The sequence below is a fragment of the Sminthopsis crassicaudata genome, chromosome 4 (genome assembly GCF_048593235.1).
Source record: "Sminthopsis crassicaudata isolate SCR6 chromosome 4, ASM4859323v1, whole genome shotgun sequence".
NCBI lineage: Eukaryota > Metazoa > Chordata > Mammalia > Dasyuromorphia > Dasyuridae > Sminthopsis > Sminthopsis crassicaudata.
This window is the reverse complement of record NC_133620.1, coordinates 117,943,690-117,959,800: the sequence shown is the minus strand read 5'-3', so window position 1 is coordinate 117,959,800 and position 16,111 is coordinate 117,943,690. Positions and strand designations below refer to the sequence as shown.

At 45.0% G+C, this 16,111-nt stretch overlaps 1 protein-coding gene across 1 annotated transcript; it reads left to right on the top strand.

The window, feature by feature from the left end:
- Positions 1-211: 211 nt before the first annotated feature.
- PCP4L1 (Purkinje cell protein 4 like 1) lies at positions 212-15,302 on the top strand. Its single transcript, XM_074309222.1, has 3 exons — positions 212-460; positions 13,050-13,104; positions 13,800-15,302. Exons 1-3 carry the CDS (start codon positions 452-454, stop codon positions 13,934-13,936), a joined length of 201 nt encoding a protein of 66 aa, XP_074165323.1. The 5' UTR covers positions 212-451; the 3' UTR covers positions 13,937-15,302.
- Positions 15,303-16,111: the final 809 nt, after the last annotated feature.

Here is a 16,111-nt window from a genome sequence, read left to right as displayed (position 1 = left end):
AACATGCACTCTTCATCCCTACCCCCGCCCCCCATCTCCCCCTCCCTCCTGCTCGCTTGTCTATCTTACCCTAGTTTGGAAATGCTGCAAACCACTGATCCTTCTGCCATTGGCTGGGTCCAACTGTCAGTCTACGGGAATAAGTCATCTTCATTGGCCAAGCCGGAGGTGGGTCCCGGGAGCAGGATATAAAACACGGGGCGGGCATCGCGGAGCCGCTTTGACAGGACAGGTCGGAAAGGGAAAACTGGCTGGGAGCTAAAGGACTCCGAAGCTGGGGTGCTAAGTGCCCAGCAGCGGGGGTCTGTCTGCATTCTTTCTGCTTGTGTTCCGCGCGCCCCACTCTCTGACAGCCGGCTGAGACAACTGCCGACGGCCAACGGCCCCCTTGAGACACCGCCTCCCCTTTACCTGCGGGTGCCGCTCCCCCAAGGAGCCCGGTCCGGCTGCCATGAGCGAGGTGAGCCCGCTCGCTGGGGGCATCTCCCACTCCTGCTCTGTCCTGGGGAGGGAGGAGGAATGAAGGCGGGGGGCGGGGGCTGCTGCGGGAGAGGGACCCTGAAAGGGATGCGTTGAGGGGTCACCCGTGGAGGGGGGGCACCGAACCCTGAGGCAGTTCTCCCCACCTCTAGGAAGCCCAGAACTGTGAGAAAGAGGGAGTCTGACCCCTTATGTCACTGGGATTCGAGCTTATTGCCAAGGGCGGGCAGGAGCTTTAGGGGTGATTGGAATGCTGTGGGGTGGATGGGGGGATGGATTAGAGCTCGGAGTGGCAGCCTCTCCCCCTCTCTCCCCACCCCCCACCAATTCCCTGAAGATTCTCCCACTCTGTTGTTCTGACTGCCTGGTCCTATTCCTGGGCACCCCAGGTGCTTTCCTTCCCCCTCCAATCTAAGGATTCATCCTTCTTTTATTATTTATGCACTTCTCTGACAACCCTCCACCCTCCTCCTTTCCTTCTCCCTCCTTCCCTTGCCCTTCCCCCAACTCAGGAGACTTTTCCTTCTTTAGGAAAGAAAATGGGGTGGGGGCAGCCCTTTGCTGGGTGGCAAACTGGAGTCAAGGGAAGTACTATTTTATCATCTTCAATAGAATACCTTGGTGGGTAGTTTCCATAGTCTCATATTCAAAGACCCTTAGAGTGGGTCAAGGGTGGAGAAGTACCCTTAAGTAGTCTATATCCTTCCTTCTGCAGTATTAGACAAGCTGTATGGCTGCCAGGGGAAACCTCCTTGGAAAAGAGGGTGGCCAGTCTCAACAATCATCCTATGGCATTCTGGTTTCAGATTCTACCCATTGGGGAGGGCAGACTGAGGAATGTCCCCTAAGTGTCTGCTTGTGGTAACCTGTTAAGAGTTCCAGATCCAGAAACCAGCCTTTTCTTGCTAAAGTATAGCTATCTCAGGTAGTGACAGTTCCAGCTTGCCTCCTGGTGCTGTTTGCTTCTCAGGATACAGTTCTCACTCTGTCTCCTTAATGATTCAGGACTGTCAGAAAGATTTGTGGAAAAGCTTTCTGGACATGAGTTAACCCCAACTTCTCATCTAGGTGCCAGATCCTACTGTTTCTTTTGACTAGTTTAAAGATATTGGGGGGGGGGGGAGGCGGTGATGTGTGTGTGTGTGTGTGTGTGTGTGTGTGTGTGTGTGTGTGTGTGTGTATGGATAGTACAAATATTCCCAAGGTCACCTGTTTAGAAATAGGGCCTTGGAGTCCTACTTCCCAGTTAAAGCTCAGGCTACAGAACTGTTCTACTCTCTCTTGCTGGGGGATGCCATTCAGGGTGCTAATTAGTTCCAACCACAAAGTTTTCTTTGGTTGCTATGCTCACTAAGTTTATTTTAATAAATTCAGTTAGTCTAGGGGCTACCAGATGAATGGATATGGCTCCAGCCCCCCAGCTAATCACTACCATGACCAAAGGGTGCCTTTCACAAAGGGAGCAGGAAATAGATCAAGACTACCTGCTTCCTTTACCCACAGCTTTGTTAGTGAGTACTAAAGTGAGAGCTGAAGTGATCTTAATATTTACCTGGTCCAACTCTCCTCCCCTTTTCTATTTGGCAGGCAAGGAAAATGAGTCCCAGAAAGATGAAATCATTTTTCTAGAGTCACCATAATTAAAAAAGAAAAAAACAAAAGGCAAATCTAGGCCTTGAACCCTGGCCTTCTGATTTCCATTACATCATGCTTCCACCTTTAATGTGGATGCAATGATTTTTCTTCTTTCTCCCTTCATTGAAGTCTTGCTAGGGTGGATTCCTCCTGGCTGTTTCTAAATTTGAAAGTTGCAACTCAAGCTGCCCCTGGGAGTGTAAGCTCTAAGAATCTTCTTTGTGGGACGCTGCTTTAGGAGATGGGGTTTGTTATAGGGTTTTGATCAGAAAAAAGTAATTTCCCTGGAAGGAAAAACACTTTGATATCTTAAGGGTATATAGGTCCTGGGGTGTGTGTGAGGGGGGGGGGTGCCTTGACTCAGCAGCTGAATCTAATCCCAATCTGGTGGGGTGGTGGAGTGGTAGGGGGTAGAATCTCAAGACAGAAGATTAGCCATCACTGTTCAGTGCTGCTGGGTTTTCTCAAGTCTGTCAGAATGAACTGGATCTAATTAACAATTTGGCTTATTGAAACTGTCTTCCTTAGCATGGAATTGAGCCCAGCACTGAGGATGCATATGTATAAAAATCAGACTGCAAAAATTAACTACCTGGGTGTGTTCAGAGACCAGCTGACTCTGGAACCTGTTTCCCAAGGGGTCCTTGCTTCCCGAGAGGCTCAGGCCCAGCCTGTTTTCTTCCTCTCGTTAAGACTGTTGTGAAAATCGGAAGTGCTGACTGAAGGTCCGGAGCTCTAGGGATTCTCCCAAGTGCCTCAGTCTTTTTAGCCCATCCCTCTAGGCAGAAGTGCCCAGCCTGGGGAAGCCCTGGGTACCCTGCATCTTACGCAAGCTTTACCTCCTCCGCTTGTCCCTTTCCTTACTCTAGAGAAGCTGCAGGAGAGGGGAAGGTTTGGAATTCCCTTCGGAGATTCCCATTTCACCTGGAGAACCAGTGCTTAGGGGAATCCCCTTGGGCTTTACCAAACTGAAGCTAGAGAAGCTTGGGGTTAGGGGGTGAAGATACAGTGGGGACAGCAGTCTACTTCTGTTTTGTTTTCCCCATTCCTATCATCTAGTACTGCAGCAATGGATTTCCCTTTGAGTGTGTTGTGTCTGCATGCGCATAAAGAGCTGCTAGAGACTAGTTTATGTACATTTATAGCTTCCAGAAGGGTTTGGTGGCTATGTGGGGAGGGCTGGGGCAAGGGGATCTGATCTAGAAGCAGGAGAGGGAGCTCAACACATTTTGTATTGTTCTATAACTTTTATTTCAAGAAGAGATGGGGAAGGGGGTTACCCTAGGACTCTGATTCCTTCCTGGAATCCCATTGTCGTGCAATGAAACCGGTTGCTTAAAGCATAATTCTAGTGCCTGTCCTCCTCTTACTTCACTGCATTCCTGACCTGATGGAAGTCCCTCACTGGTGCAGACCTTTACCCCTGTAGGTTTTCTGTGGAAATGGAACATAGGGGGTGTTTAGGTGGCTACTCAAATGGGCCTATGCTGCATTGCTGATTATCAAAGGCTGGAGTGATCGGCAATTCACTAACAGCATCCTGGGGGAATTCAGAAATACCTTCTCTAGGATATTACTATTTCCCTTGGCCATGGAGTATACTCCCCTTGGATAACATGCTGTTATCTTGACATATCTGGTTAGCTTCTGGTGCCTGTCTTCTTCCTCTTCCTCTGCTGTATTCCTGACTTGATGGAAGCATTACTGCAGTCCTTTACCCCAGTAAACTTTCTGTTGAAATGGGTCATATAGGTGTCTAGGTGACCATTCAGTTGGATCAGAGAACCCTCCTCATAACTGAATCACCGTCAAGGTAGCACAATTCTGTTATGACCTCTCCAAACCAGTTGGTTAGAAACCTGGGAGGGACCTGGAATGACTCCATATTTCTTAATAAATACTCCTTAATTGATTTTTTCCCCTCTAATTGGCAGTTCCATCCTTGTTATGGAACTCTTACATAAAACACAAGAGTTGCTTAACATTATATATAAAGTAACTCAATGTTCTCCACTCTTGGATGGATAAGGAGAGAAAATGGGGCCTCATGAGGTCTTAAGTTATACAGCCTGTTAGAAGATTTGAAAATAAGGAAAAATCTGGATCAGTACAGTTTCTTGAGAATAATGTAATAGGATGATAAATTGCTCCTCTGGTCCAGAAGAAATGGAGAATCCTTTGGTCCTATGATCTAAAAAGATGTCTCTTCACTTTCCAACAAAAAATAGCAGCCTAGGGGCTTGTGGAATTGCAGGGCTCAGGGTATGAGAGAGTCTTTACTGAGGCTGTTATAAAGCAATCACATTTCAGATAGCCAATCAGGAGCCAAAATCGATGGATCTTGCACCTGTAGCCAAGGAATTAGCTCTGGATATTTAGTAGTGTAATTAGGGGTGTTGGAGATTGGGAGGAATGTAGTAAAAAACGGAGTCAGAGGAAATTGTTTCCTCTGTCACTATTCATGTCCATTGGGAGAAGCAGGTGCAAGATTATCCTGGAACATGGAAATACAGTTGTGTTTTGTTTTAAGGAAATCCCATTTAAAATCTGAACTAAAAGATCATAAATCAGGAAGTAATTTCATTTTATAAATGATGTGCCCTAGTGTTCTTTTAAATCACTTGTTTCACCAATGGATTTAAGCCAAAATAATTTATATGCATTTTTCAGGAAAATACTCTTTTATGTGCTCCACTGAAGTCTGACTTGGATGCTTCCTAATGACCCTATGTTTTTGAAGGCCACAAGTGTAAGCTCTGGCAAGACCTGCCAAGATGGAAAGATTCTGAGTACATGCCTGGCAATGAAACATAGGTCTCTCATCCAAGGTCCTGTTAAGAGCTGAGAGGCTTATTGCCAGAAAGTTGGCCACCAGGTGATATATTTTTTTGGCCCCAGGACTTAATGAAGATTTATCACAAAACATAAAGACTGTGACTTCAAGTTAACTTTTGCATAAAGAGAGAGGGAGAGAAAGTTTTAACATGGGTCAAAATGTAACAAGAGAAACGGGTGGAGGTGAGGACATACAGTTTAAATCCATCTCTGTCCATTTTCTAAGGCACAACATCTAGTCACTTTAGTGATAGACCATGTTGGTTGACATGCAACGCAGGTATGGAGGTAATTAACTGGGTTTTCATGTCTCTTTGTATTATGATGATTTCTGTAACAATGCTTACCACATGTGGGTGTGAGGATCAAATAGGATAATAGATATGAAGATGCCTTTTACATTTTAAAACACTAAATAAATGCAAGGTGGTTATTATTACTCATACTAATACCACCACCACTTTAGCCCCTGGAGCTCATCAGAAACAGCTGCTACTACTGCATTGCAGAGAGGATGGATAGTATGAATTTCTTAAGATATAGCTAGCTGCTCCTGGTCCTGAGCAGCTGTTAGATTGGGGAGAGGACTGGTGGCTCAGGCTGGGGTCTTTAGTTTTTCACTCAAAGGTCGCATTATTTCCAACTCAAGTTCACAAAAGCCTTGGGAGGAGAAATGTGAGAAGAAGAAAGAATAGAGGATCTGCTGAGCTGGTCGATGATCATAAGCAAAGACCCGGAGATCACTAAGCTCTAAGTATGTAGTTTCCAGCATCCGTGCTTCTGTCCTCCTCCTTAAACTGAAAGAATTTTACCCAGAATCATTCCTTATAGGTGGTAAATAGAGACTTTTCCTTTCCTTTAGTAGCTTAAGGAGATCTTAAACCCCCTTCTCTAGAGTCTTAGCCTTAGGTTCTCCTGTTTGGTTGTCCTAGGGATTAGGTAAGAGCCTTTGTAAGCAAATCATTAGAAAGTCCTGTGGATGCCACATTTCTGTTTCTCACTAGGGTGATTCCAGAGGCCATGCCCACCTAGGTTTCCTTGCCTTCTGTCTAGTGAAAGGGGATATCAGGACTCATTATGCCCACTTCCCACCATTGTCCATGACACCTTTCTCCTCCCACACTAATCCCTCCTGCGGAGTACTTGGTCGTTAGGCTGCGAGGGGATTAATACGTTTATTTTGAGTGTTAACACCATGGGTGGGATGCATACTGAAGATTATAGTAATAAATGGTGCTCTGGCACTACCCCTCTTCCCAGTGTGAGGTGAAAGCTGTGTGCAGTGTGCCGCAAATAACCACTCATTAAACTGGTGCAGCCCAAGCTGGGGGAAATGGGGCTGGGGCTGTTGACTCACTACATGTGGTGAGCTGGCTCGGTCAACCAGCTCTGACTTTGGCTCTGGGTGAAGGGGGAAGGGAGGTGGTCTGCTATTCCAGGAATCAGGGGGAGGGACTGTTGGATGGGGGACCTGAGCTGCCTGGAAATCAAAATGATAAAGTCTCCCCTCCTTCTTCTTGGAGGGACCTGGGAAATATGGTTTCTGGCACCCTTTGAGGGATTTTATGATGAATAAGGATGAGGGATACCTGATTCTTTTTCTGACTATTATTATCTCAAGGGGTGACCTTGAGTGAGTATTTCTTGTTCTAGCTGTGTGAGGGCTGCAGCTGGATCCTATTTTGAAATGAATGTAGTTCCAACAATCTCTCCAAAACAGAAGTATGGAAGAGCCTGCCAAGGGTACTTGGGAGTCACAGAAAACTTTCCCTCCTTTGGCAGTGCCCTGCAATTGACAGCAGGACACAGAATGTAGCTAAGGAGGGGCTAGTACTGGGCTAAAGTCCCACCTTGCCCCATGGCCTCGAGACTTAGACCCAGGAACTGCTTGTTTCCCTCTGGTTCTTGGACTTTTATGTTGGGAAGCTTATCAAATCTTGGTCTGTTTAAAGGAAGAAGCCCATTTTAGGATTTCCTGCTGCCGATTGGCAGACATACATTGATGTTAATGAACACTGTGCTTGGTATCATGTGCATGTAGCAATGTGTGCATTCGGGCTGGGCTTGTGTACAGCCATCTTGAGTTTGCAGCACGTAGTTACCTAGGCAGGGGAGGTCAGCCTTTTGTTCCTGATGGCTGGCGCCCAGGACATCCTGCTGATTTTTCTTGATGGGAACCCTGGAATGAGCTGTGCAGTTCCCCCCTCCCCAGAGGAGCTCCAACTTGCTGTTTGGAGCAGAGAGGGTGACACTATCTTGCCTGTTCTGGTGGCAGTGGTTGCTGTGGCAACACCATTAAAAATGAAAGGGAGATGAAGGAGGAAGAAGGGGAGGGGCTTGAGGAAGGGGCGGGCTGAGCCTAAGCCTAGGAGTTGACACCCAGGGTTATCCACAGCAAAGAGAAAACCTCCCCCAAGTTTCCTGAGCCTTGGATTTCCCTGGAGCTGTGATCTGCTTCCTGCGGAGGAAAGGTGTGAAGGCAAGGGTGTAGGACTTTGCCTAAAACCCCTAGCTTTCCCGGCGACGCTACCCAAGCGGGAGAAATATCCAAACTGTATGACTTGACTTCAATGCTCACACTCTCCTTCCTAAAATAACTTAAACGCTGGGATGTCCAGAGTTTTGGTCCTGCAGGCGTTAGCCCAAGCCTCTATCTTGGACAGGGAGAGCCACCATCAGCCCCCACACTCGCTTGTCACAACAGAATTGGCAATCCTTTCTTGAATCACAATGTTCACTCTGGCTTGCAGCATATTCTCTTTGGGCTGGGTCCAAGAAATCCCAGAGAGGAAAGGCATGCAAGACTCGCTATAGGGGGCATGTCCCCCTGACTGAGGTTGTTAGACTCCCCTGTCTTGGAGAGCTGGAGTCATTTTGGAGATTTTCCAGCTAAAAACCCTAAAACAAAGATAATCTGGAACTTTTAGATATCTGGGACATCCTGGAGATCATGATTTCAAGACTAGTTCACAGGAGAAGAGACCCCTCTAAGTATTCTTGTAGTGCAGAAGGGATTGCTTGTCTCTTAATTTTGAATCTCTCCTCCCAATTCAGGAGGGGGTTTCCTCCTACTATTTAGTTAAATTGGGGATATTCTATGGCAACTTGGACCACAGATATCCTACTAGCTTGTTCTCACCTAGTGTGCACCAATAGTGTGGATTTAGAACCTACCTAAATGAGTAAGGGAAGAGACTAGAAAACAATATTTACACTTTTTATGGTTTTTCTTCTTTTGTGAAGGTCATGTGCTCAGGGGAAGGGAACCATTCTTTTGGTTTTCTTCTCTCTTTCCTAATAGCCTTACAGCAATAACAGAATGAGATTAACTTGTTCTCAGAAAGCAGATTCCATGTCAGACACTCAGCTCAGGTGGGCTGGCTCATCAGGAAACATGTTTTGGACCTCGTAAGGATTAGGACCTCCTTCCACATGAGAAGCTTTTATGAATTAGTTAACTGACATTTGCCAAGCTAAGAGGATAAAAAGGGAACAAATGTGTGATCATTTTCAATTGCTGGGAGTTAAGGAAGAAAACAGAGGCATCCAACTGTGGTAAAATCAGGAACTGAATTGGGGGGGGGTGTATAATTGTTGCTCTCATTTTGTCCCTAAACATCCTGAATCAGAATATTTAGATAAATTAGGAGAGGCACACCTGAAACAGGGGGGCAGCCCCTTCACTTCCCTCACTTCTGCTCCTTGTTTGGACACATTCTCATGTGAGAGTCCATGGAGCAGAGGAAAATAAAATATGCCCGTAGGGGATTGGCAGCTAGAGCTTGGCTGATGGAATGGAACTTGGGAGCATGCTAGGCCCCGAGTTGAAGAAGACAGGAAGGCAGGGAGCCTAGGAGAGGAGAGATGGGCTCCCCTGGGAATGCCTGACTGGGGCTGATGGCTCTCCAGGGTGGAGGTTCTGTTGCTAATAAGTAAGTGGTGGGGGGAGCAGAGCATGCAGGGAGGATGAATGGCAAATGAATAGCTTTTGGTACTCTGTGAGCAGGGAGCCTCTTCTCAACTAAGTGTCGGGTTTATTGCCCCCAGCTGCCATGATCATTGCTGTAAAACCTCAGGGTGGAAGGCTGGAAGTAAGGAGGGAAGCAAGAGATTTAAGCTGAAAGGGAGAACAGGGCCCTGGGCAGCATGTGAGACACTTGCTACATAGGTTTTGAGCTTGAATGAGGATACAAATGAAACTTCAAGTAAGAAGTTACAGCTTCATGGAACTGAGAGCTTTGGTTGGGGACCCAGTCTCATATCTTTAGCTTTTTGCACCAGCTCTGACCAGATAGACCTCCTTAATGGATGTGGCTAATTTGCTCCCAGTAGGATAGAGAGGAAAAACAGAGCTATGGAACAGGCCTTGGTAATAACTGTTTAGCTTTTTGATGGAGGTGGAGGAGATATAATCCTTAGGACTTTGATTTCCAACTCAGGGCTTTGCCATTTCTTGTGGTAAAAGTATTTAACTAAATAGTGATGTTTGACAATCTCCACCCCTCACTGCAATACACACTTTCTCTCTCAGGGGCTGTGGGATGCTTTTTCTGTATTTTCCTGTGCCCTAGAAGAGGAAGGAATATTAGTCCTATTATTATTTCTAGCTACAGGACAGCTTGGTTTTTGAGATTGAATGAGGTAGGGCAAATCTTGTGGGATTTAGGGAGAAAATTTGTAATCTATCTATAGCTAGAATAGAATAATAGTAGGGAATTAGGCACAGATTGTAGGAAATAAATACTTAGACCATTACCTTAATGGCTCTGTAATTTGTGTATGTGGGGTATGGTTAAGAGATGTGGGGCCTCTAGTACTCCTGTTGAGGTCCTTCTGTGTCTCCTTCATTTTGTTTGGCTTCAGAAAAATGGACAATTAGTTGCTATGTATACCCCATACCACCTGCTATAGTTGAAAAGTGAAAGTGTCAGAGGATGAGGCAACCTGTACTATTATTTTAATAGGAATCCCAAATGAAGAAAAATGCAGGTCCTGATGTACTACAAATCATAGCATGACTAGAGACTTAGGATAGGTAAAAAAATAACCTAAGGAGTTATGTGTGTTGGGAAGCAGGGGCTGGGGTTTTTCTAAGGCTTTAATTCCCTTGGGGTGGCTAAACATCCCGTCATCTTAGCTCCACTGAATGTTAGGGAAGGAGAAAGGGAAAGGAGCCTTGTTTATTTTAGGTGAATATTCTGGGCTTTTGGAAAACAGAGATTAAATGCCAGGGGGAAGCCTGGATAGTTATAGGGGACGTAGTAGAAGGGCCAAGTACCAGAAAGAATGGGAGCTGGCTACTCCTGATCCTAAAAAAACCTAACAAAAACAAATAAACACAACTGAATTGAGAAAAAGAGTGGCTATTCTGAGAGCTGAGTGTTGGGGGGTGGGGAGAAGGGGAGAAAGGAAGGGAGAGAGATTGGGAAAAAGGAGCCTGGCGATCACTGGAGTTATTTGGGACCAGCAGAGGTGCAGCAGGGCCAGTGAGGAGTTCCAGGATCTTCTAAGGGGAAGTGGACAACTGGGAAACGACCCTTCCTCCCCCCAGCAGACCCCCCTGAATATCTGCTTTTTCAACTGTAATTCTTTACAATTGAAGCCAAATTGGAGCTGGGAGTCCTCGTGAGACCAGACGGCTGTTGAGCTATGGCTTCGTTCCAGAGGCAGTAATCTCAGGAGAGATTCAGTCAGGCAGGGGAGGAGGGGGAAAGGAGAGGTCCTATATAGCTCAGTGCTGACATACATCCATGTTTAGAGAACTCAAGGACAACTAGCATGAAGGAAAGAGAGAGAGAGATGAAAGTGGGCCACAGTTTGACGAGCCCTCCCTGGGCTGGGGTTCAGGTTATTGTCATGAGTTGGAGCTGGGGTGAGAGAAGGCAGTGGTGGTGGAGGGATTATGGGGAACAGGCTCAGCTGCAGATAATTGGATAATGGCTAAAGCAAGGATCAGGGCTGGGGGATTTACTGGCAACAGGGAAAACGGCCCGTGAAGAATGAGCACATAGGAATTCTCTCCTCTCAGTTCCCTGGCTCTGCTCATCTCAGCTCGGGCTGCTTGATGGCTCTGTTCCTGTGGCCCCTTTACCCTCCCCAAGTCGTGCTCTCACTGCACAGCCCCTAGCGCTGGCTGGATGCCAGAATGGAAGGCTTTGCCAGAACTTGGCTATTGTTAGTCTTGTGGATGGGTGATACATGAAAGCAATTTGCTTTGAATATAAGGACCCAGAGAGAGGAGGGACACAGAAATGCTAGATGCAGAGTTGGAGGACCAGTGTTCAAACTTTGACTTAGATGTTCACCTCTCTGGGATTTATTAAGAAGGTTAAAAAAAAAAAATACTTCAAAGGGCCCTTCTATCTCTAAATCTATGATAATCCTATGAAAATTTGGCTCTGTTTCCTTAGGGGACGGTCCCAAGTATAGTTTGCCCGGTTGATTTCTCCTTTCGAGAAAGAAAAGAAAAGAAGAAAATCCCTAGTGGACCCAAGAATCATTGTGGAAAGTGGGGCTACTATATTTTGGATTTTGGAGGTGGATGGGGGTCCTGAAAAACTTTTGGGGAGAATGCTAAGGTTGGAAGGAGGGAATAAAGGCTTCAGCTCCTGCCGTCCTGTCTAGACTGTGGTGTATGTGTGGGTAAATTAACTTTCTGATATAAGAGGTGGAGAAGAGTATCACAGAAGGGACCTCAGAAATCACTGTGTCTAAGCCCCTTCATTTGACAGATGGCAGCAACTTCAGTATAGAAAAGTTAAATGACTTGGAGAAGGTGGCTCAAGTTCTGGTTCTCTGACTCAGATTTTAGTGCTAAGATTTAGACTGAAAGGCCTCAATGCCAGGGGGTCTTGGGCTCAAATTCCAACTATGATACCTACTGACTGTATGCCCCTAGGCTAGGCACTTTACATCTTTAATGGAAGACATCCTGTGCAGCACTCCACTTTTTGGACTACTCCCTATTTTAAGAAAGGATGGAGCTGTATTTCCTCATTCCTTCTGGGAGATGGGATGGGACAAGATTAGTTATTATAACTACAAAATATTTATCTTTGTCTTATTGTTTTTGTTTACATTGTTGTAGTTAGTAAACGTGACCAAAAGATGTGATAAACAATTCTCAAAAGAATAATTATGAATTATTGGCCATAGGAAAAGATTGTTCCAAATCATTAACTAGACAAATGTCAAATTAAAATAATTCTGAATTTTGACTTCTCTAACAATTGGCAAATTTGGCAAAATTGAAATGAAATGAAAATAGTTAATGCAGAAGAGAATTCATCCAAATACACTGTTGAAATAGTCCATTCTGGAAAACAATTTGGAATTATACCAAAAAAGCGACTAAATTGTTCATATCCTTTGATCCAGATAGCCTACTGTTGTGCATATACCAAGGAAATTAAAGACAAAAAGGTTCCTATATATATAAAATCTATTACAGTATTTCTAGCAGCTCTTTTTGTGGTAACGTACAATTTATTGGAAATAAAATGGGTGCCCCATGATAGAGGAATACCCATACATTCTCATTTTGTAAAGAAGAAATCTGAAGTTCAAGAACAAGTGACTATGCATATTCAAATGCATAACTAATTTTTTTCTTTTAACAGCCACTAGTTCATTTAAAAATTTTATCTATTTACAAGTACAACTTTGCTAAATTGTATTTTTTCTTTTGTAAAAGAAACTTTTAAACTCTTAACACTTATGCACAAGATGTGACAGATCCTCTTGAAAGTATTCCTCTTAATAGAATACTTCTGTTTTTTTTTAACAATTGCCTATGACTGACCACATCAGCTTAAAAATTTTAAAGTTTTTGTGACTATTATTAAAGCTTTATTGAATGAAGTTAATTTTTTACATCCTGTTCAAAGTACCACAATAATATCTAAAAGGAAACAATTTTTGAGAGTTCTGAATTAGGATTATAGTTCTTATTCCAAACCTAGGAGTCTTGAAGCCATCAGAGCTGCAGTAAGGAGAATTATGGTGGGCTAAGAAAGGGCTGCTTTTCATTTCCACTTGTGCATCATTCTAAGGAGCTCTTTGATTCTTCTTTTGTGTGTGTGTGTATGTGCTTTTTTTAGCTCAGTACCAACGAGTCTCCAAAAGCCAAGCAGGCATCCAGTCCAGAAGAAAAGGGTAAGTAGGATTGAAATGAGAAGATTTCAGGATTGTGGTATCAAAAAAAAAAAAAAAAAAAAAAATCTGTGTAGTAAATGTAGAAATTCCTGAAAACAGCTGGGTACACCATCATAGGATGGGTTAGGATCAGAATCTAGCTACTCCTGTACAGATCTGTACGAAATATAACCAGGGATTTGGATGAGCAAAGGACTTTCTAGATCAGAGCAAGCACTCCTAATTTTCTACTCTTTCTTCAGCTGTATTCCCAAGGCCCAAGGGAGGAAACTTTACTTTTTAACTTTGAGCACTCCCTTTGGGAATAAATCAAGGATGGAGTCAAAACTGTAGGGAGGAGTAAATTTTTGTACTCCTCCTCATCCATCAGTGCAGGAATTTAAAGAGGATTCATTCTAAGAGGGAACAGTCAGAAGGCAAAAATGGTACTTTTGGCATTGGAGAATGTAAGTCTGAAGCTCTTTGTCTTGGTCTTGTGGTAGGGAGGCTCCTTCATACACAACATGGACAGTCCCCGACCCAAGAATCTTATTTAAATTCATAAAATAGGATTAATCAGGAAACTCTGGGCCTGGGAGGGGTAGGGAACCCTGGAGTCCAGTAAAATAAAAGATTTTAACACTTTATTAGTTTCTGGAAGAGAAAAGGAAATGGCACCGGTAAACTTACCCAGGGGTCCTCCTTACTGTCCGCAGAGAAAGCAGATGCCAAGAAGGGTGAGGAAGAAGAAATTGATATTGATCTGACTGCACCCGAGACAGAGAAAGCCGCACTTGCCATTCAGGGCAAGTTCCGCCGGTTCCAGAAAAGGAAAAAAGATCCCAGCTCCTGAGCCACCAGCCTGAACCTTTGTCCTAGTTCCCCTTTTCCCTAGTACCCTTTTCCGTAGACCCTGATTCTTCTGTATTAATTCTGTTCCTATTTTCTCCACTCTGTCCCTGAGACAGTTTCAACCCCCACAATTGCCCCTGCCTCAGCCATCAGGGTAGCATAAACTATAAAGGAGTGGGGGAAGTAAGAGAATCCACTTAGCAGCTACTCAGATCTGAGAGGGAGCCAATCTCTCCCCGGAGATAGTGACCCCCCTTGCTTGATGTCCTGCCCTATGTCAGAGACTAGGGGGTGGCTGTCCTTGTCTGCAGGGAACAGGAACATCAACTCAGAAGCAGAGATTGACATTGATCTGGCGGCACCTGAGACAGAGAAAGCTGCAGTTGTCATCCAGGACAGGTTTCGGAGCTACCAGAAAAAAAAAAAAAATTCCAACTGAGCTTCCAGCCCTGCCTCTGTCCATTACCACCCTCTCCACCGACCCTGATTTCATGTATCCTGGTTTCTCTTTCCTGCTAATCTATCCATGAGACACAATTGTAAACCCCTGTAACGTTCCCTGTCCCCATCATCAGGATAGCCAAGCTCTGACAACCTGAAGAAACCAGTCTGTCCTGTGAGAATAGTGCTTGGTAGGAAGCTCTTGTGCCAGGGACTTGCAATGGCTCACTTGGGAGCGGGAGGGAGATGAGAGACCGTTGGGCAGTTGAAGCAGAGTGAGGGCTTCAGAAAAGGGTATGGGAGAGGGGAGAAGGGGGCATTTTTCCTTTCTGTCACATGCTAAGCTTAGACTTTAGACATCATGTATTATCTTACCGCTCTCCACGTTCCTATTCCCAATTTCCTGAGCTGAACCACTGCAGGTACTGGAGCCTCCCCTTTCCACACCCCCACTTCAAAAAGAGCTTCTCACCATAAATAGTGCATGCTGGGGAAATTAGAATTTCAGGGAGAAAGACTGGGAGTAGTAGAGACAAAAGAATTTTCTCCCATTTCCTACTACGTCTCCCACCTTATCATTCTTCTAAAGCCAGGGAAATGAGAACAGGGCAATAAGGGGGAGTTTGAGAAGCTCAAAAATGAGGGGCAGGCAGGAAAAGTGGACCTGGGACAGACTGAAAATGATAGGAGATAAGAGAGGCAGGAAAAAAAGAGGGGCAGTGAGGGGTTCCTGAAGCCTTGAGCTAATGCCCAGGTGAGTGCCCTCTATGAGACTAGCCTTCCTACTGGTATGCTCTCCCTTTGGCCTCCTGATAGCAATGTCTTCACCTTTCCCCCAATCCCCACCTGCCCCACTGTGGAGGCAGAATAGAAATAAACAGCCCTTCTCACAAGGTTTTAGCATGTTTAATAAAAACCTCAAGTGAGTTTGTTTCTGTCTCCGCTTTATCTGGGGGTAGAATATGGAAGGGGGGCCATAGGGGCCACAGGGTGGCCCTGGTGGAGTGTGGCAGTCTACATGGAATCCAGGTGAGTGGTTTTCCTTTTCTCAACCCCTAAATGTGGACTCTGACAGTAAGGCAAAATTGCTTCACTAGTTTTCAATGAGACCCTAATTCTCCTGTAAATCTCCTCCCACCTCTACCATCCCACTCACCAACCTTGCCCTCACCTTGATTAACCTCTCCAATTTCTTTGTCTGCTACTGTCACCTCCCCCGCCAGGCACCTGCATTGCTCTTCCGTCACCCTCCTTCCCTCCTCTGAGCTTAGATGTTAGTGCATACTCTGAGAACAAACCTCAAACGAATTGTCCCTCTACTCTTCCTCTATTATTTTAAATTGAGGGGGGGGAAATGACAGTACCAGGGGGTCAGAGGCAAGAGAAAGTCACAATTTTATTAGGACTATAACAAAACTATAATAGCCCTCAGTTCAGTTTATAGTTGCTGATTAATGATACACAGCATAAAAAAATTCAGAGAAATGGGTCTCAGAGAATAAAGCTGATCATTCCATTCTCCTGATCACTTGATAGGAGTGGTCCTGGCTACTGTGACTAGCCTGAGTGTTGAGAGATTGGCTTTCCATATACTAAATCTGGTTCTCTTGGGATTGAGTTTAATTATTTTCTTTTATTGAGTTCTTAATTAGGTACTTGGGAAGGCCCACATCCTAGCATGCAGAAATTAGCATGTAGGTACATGGTAAATAGGAAGGGAGAGAAAAGAGTTCTT

Bases quoted from the DNA above. Each gene is read 5' to 3' on its own strand.
- PCP4L1 (XM_074309222.1), top strand. The intron at 13,105-13,799 runs GTAAGTAGGATT...TACTGTCCGCAG, and splicing joins ATCCAGTCCAGAAGAAAAGG to AGAAAGCAGATGCCAAGAAG.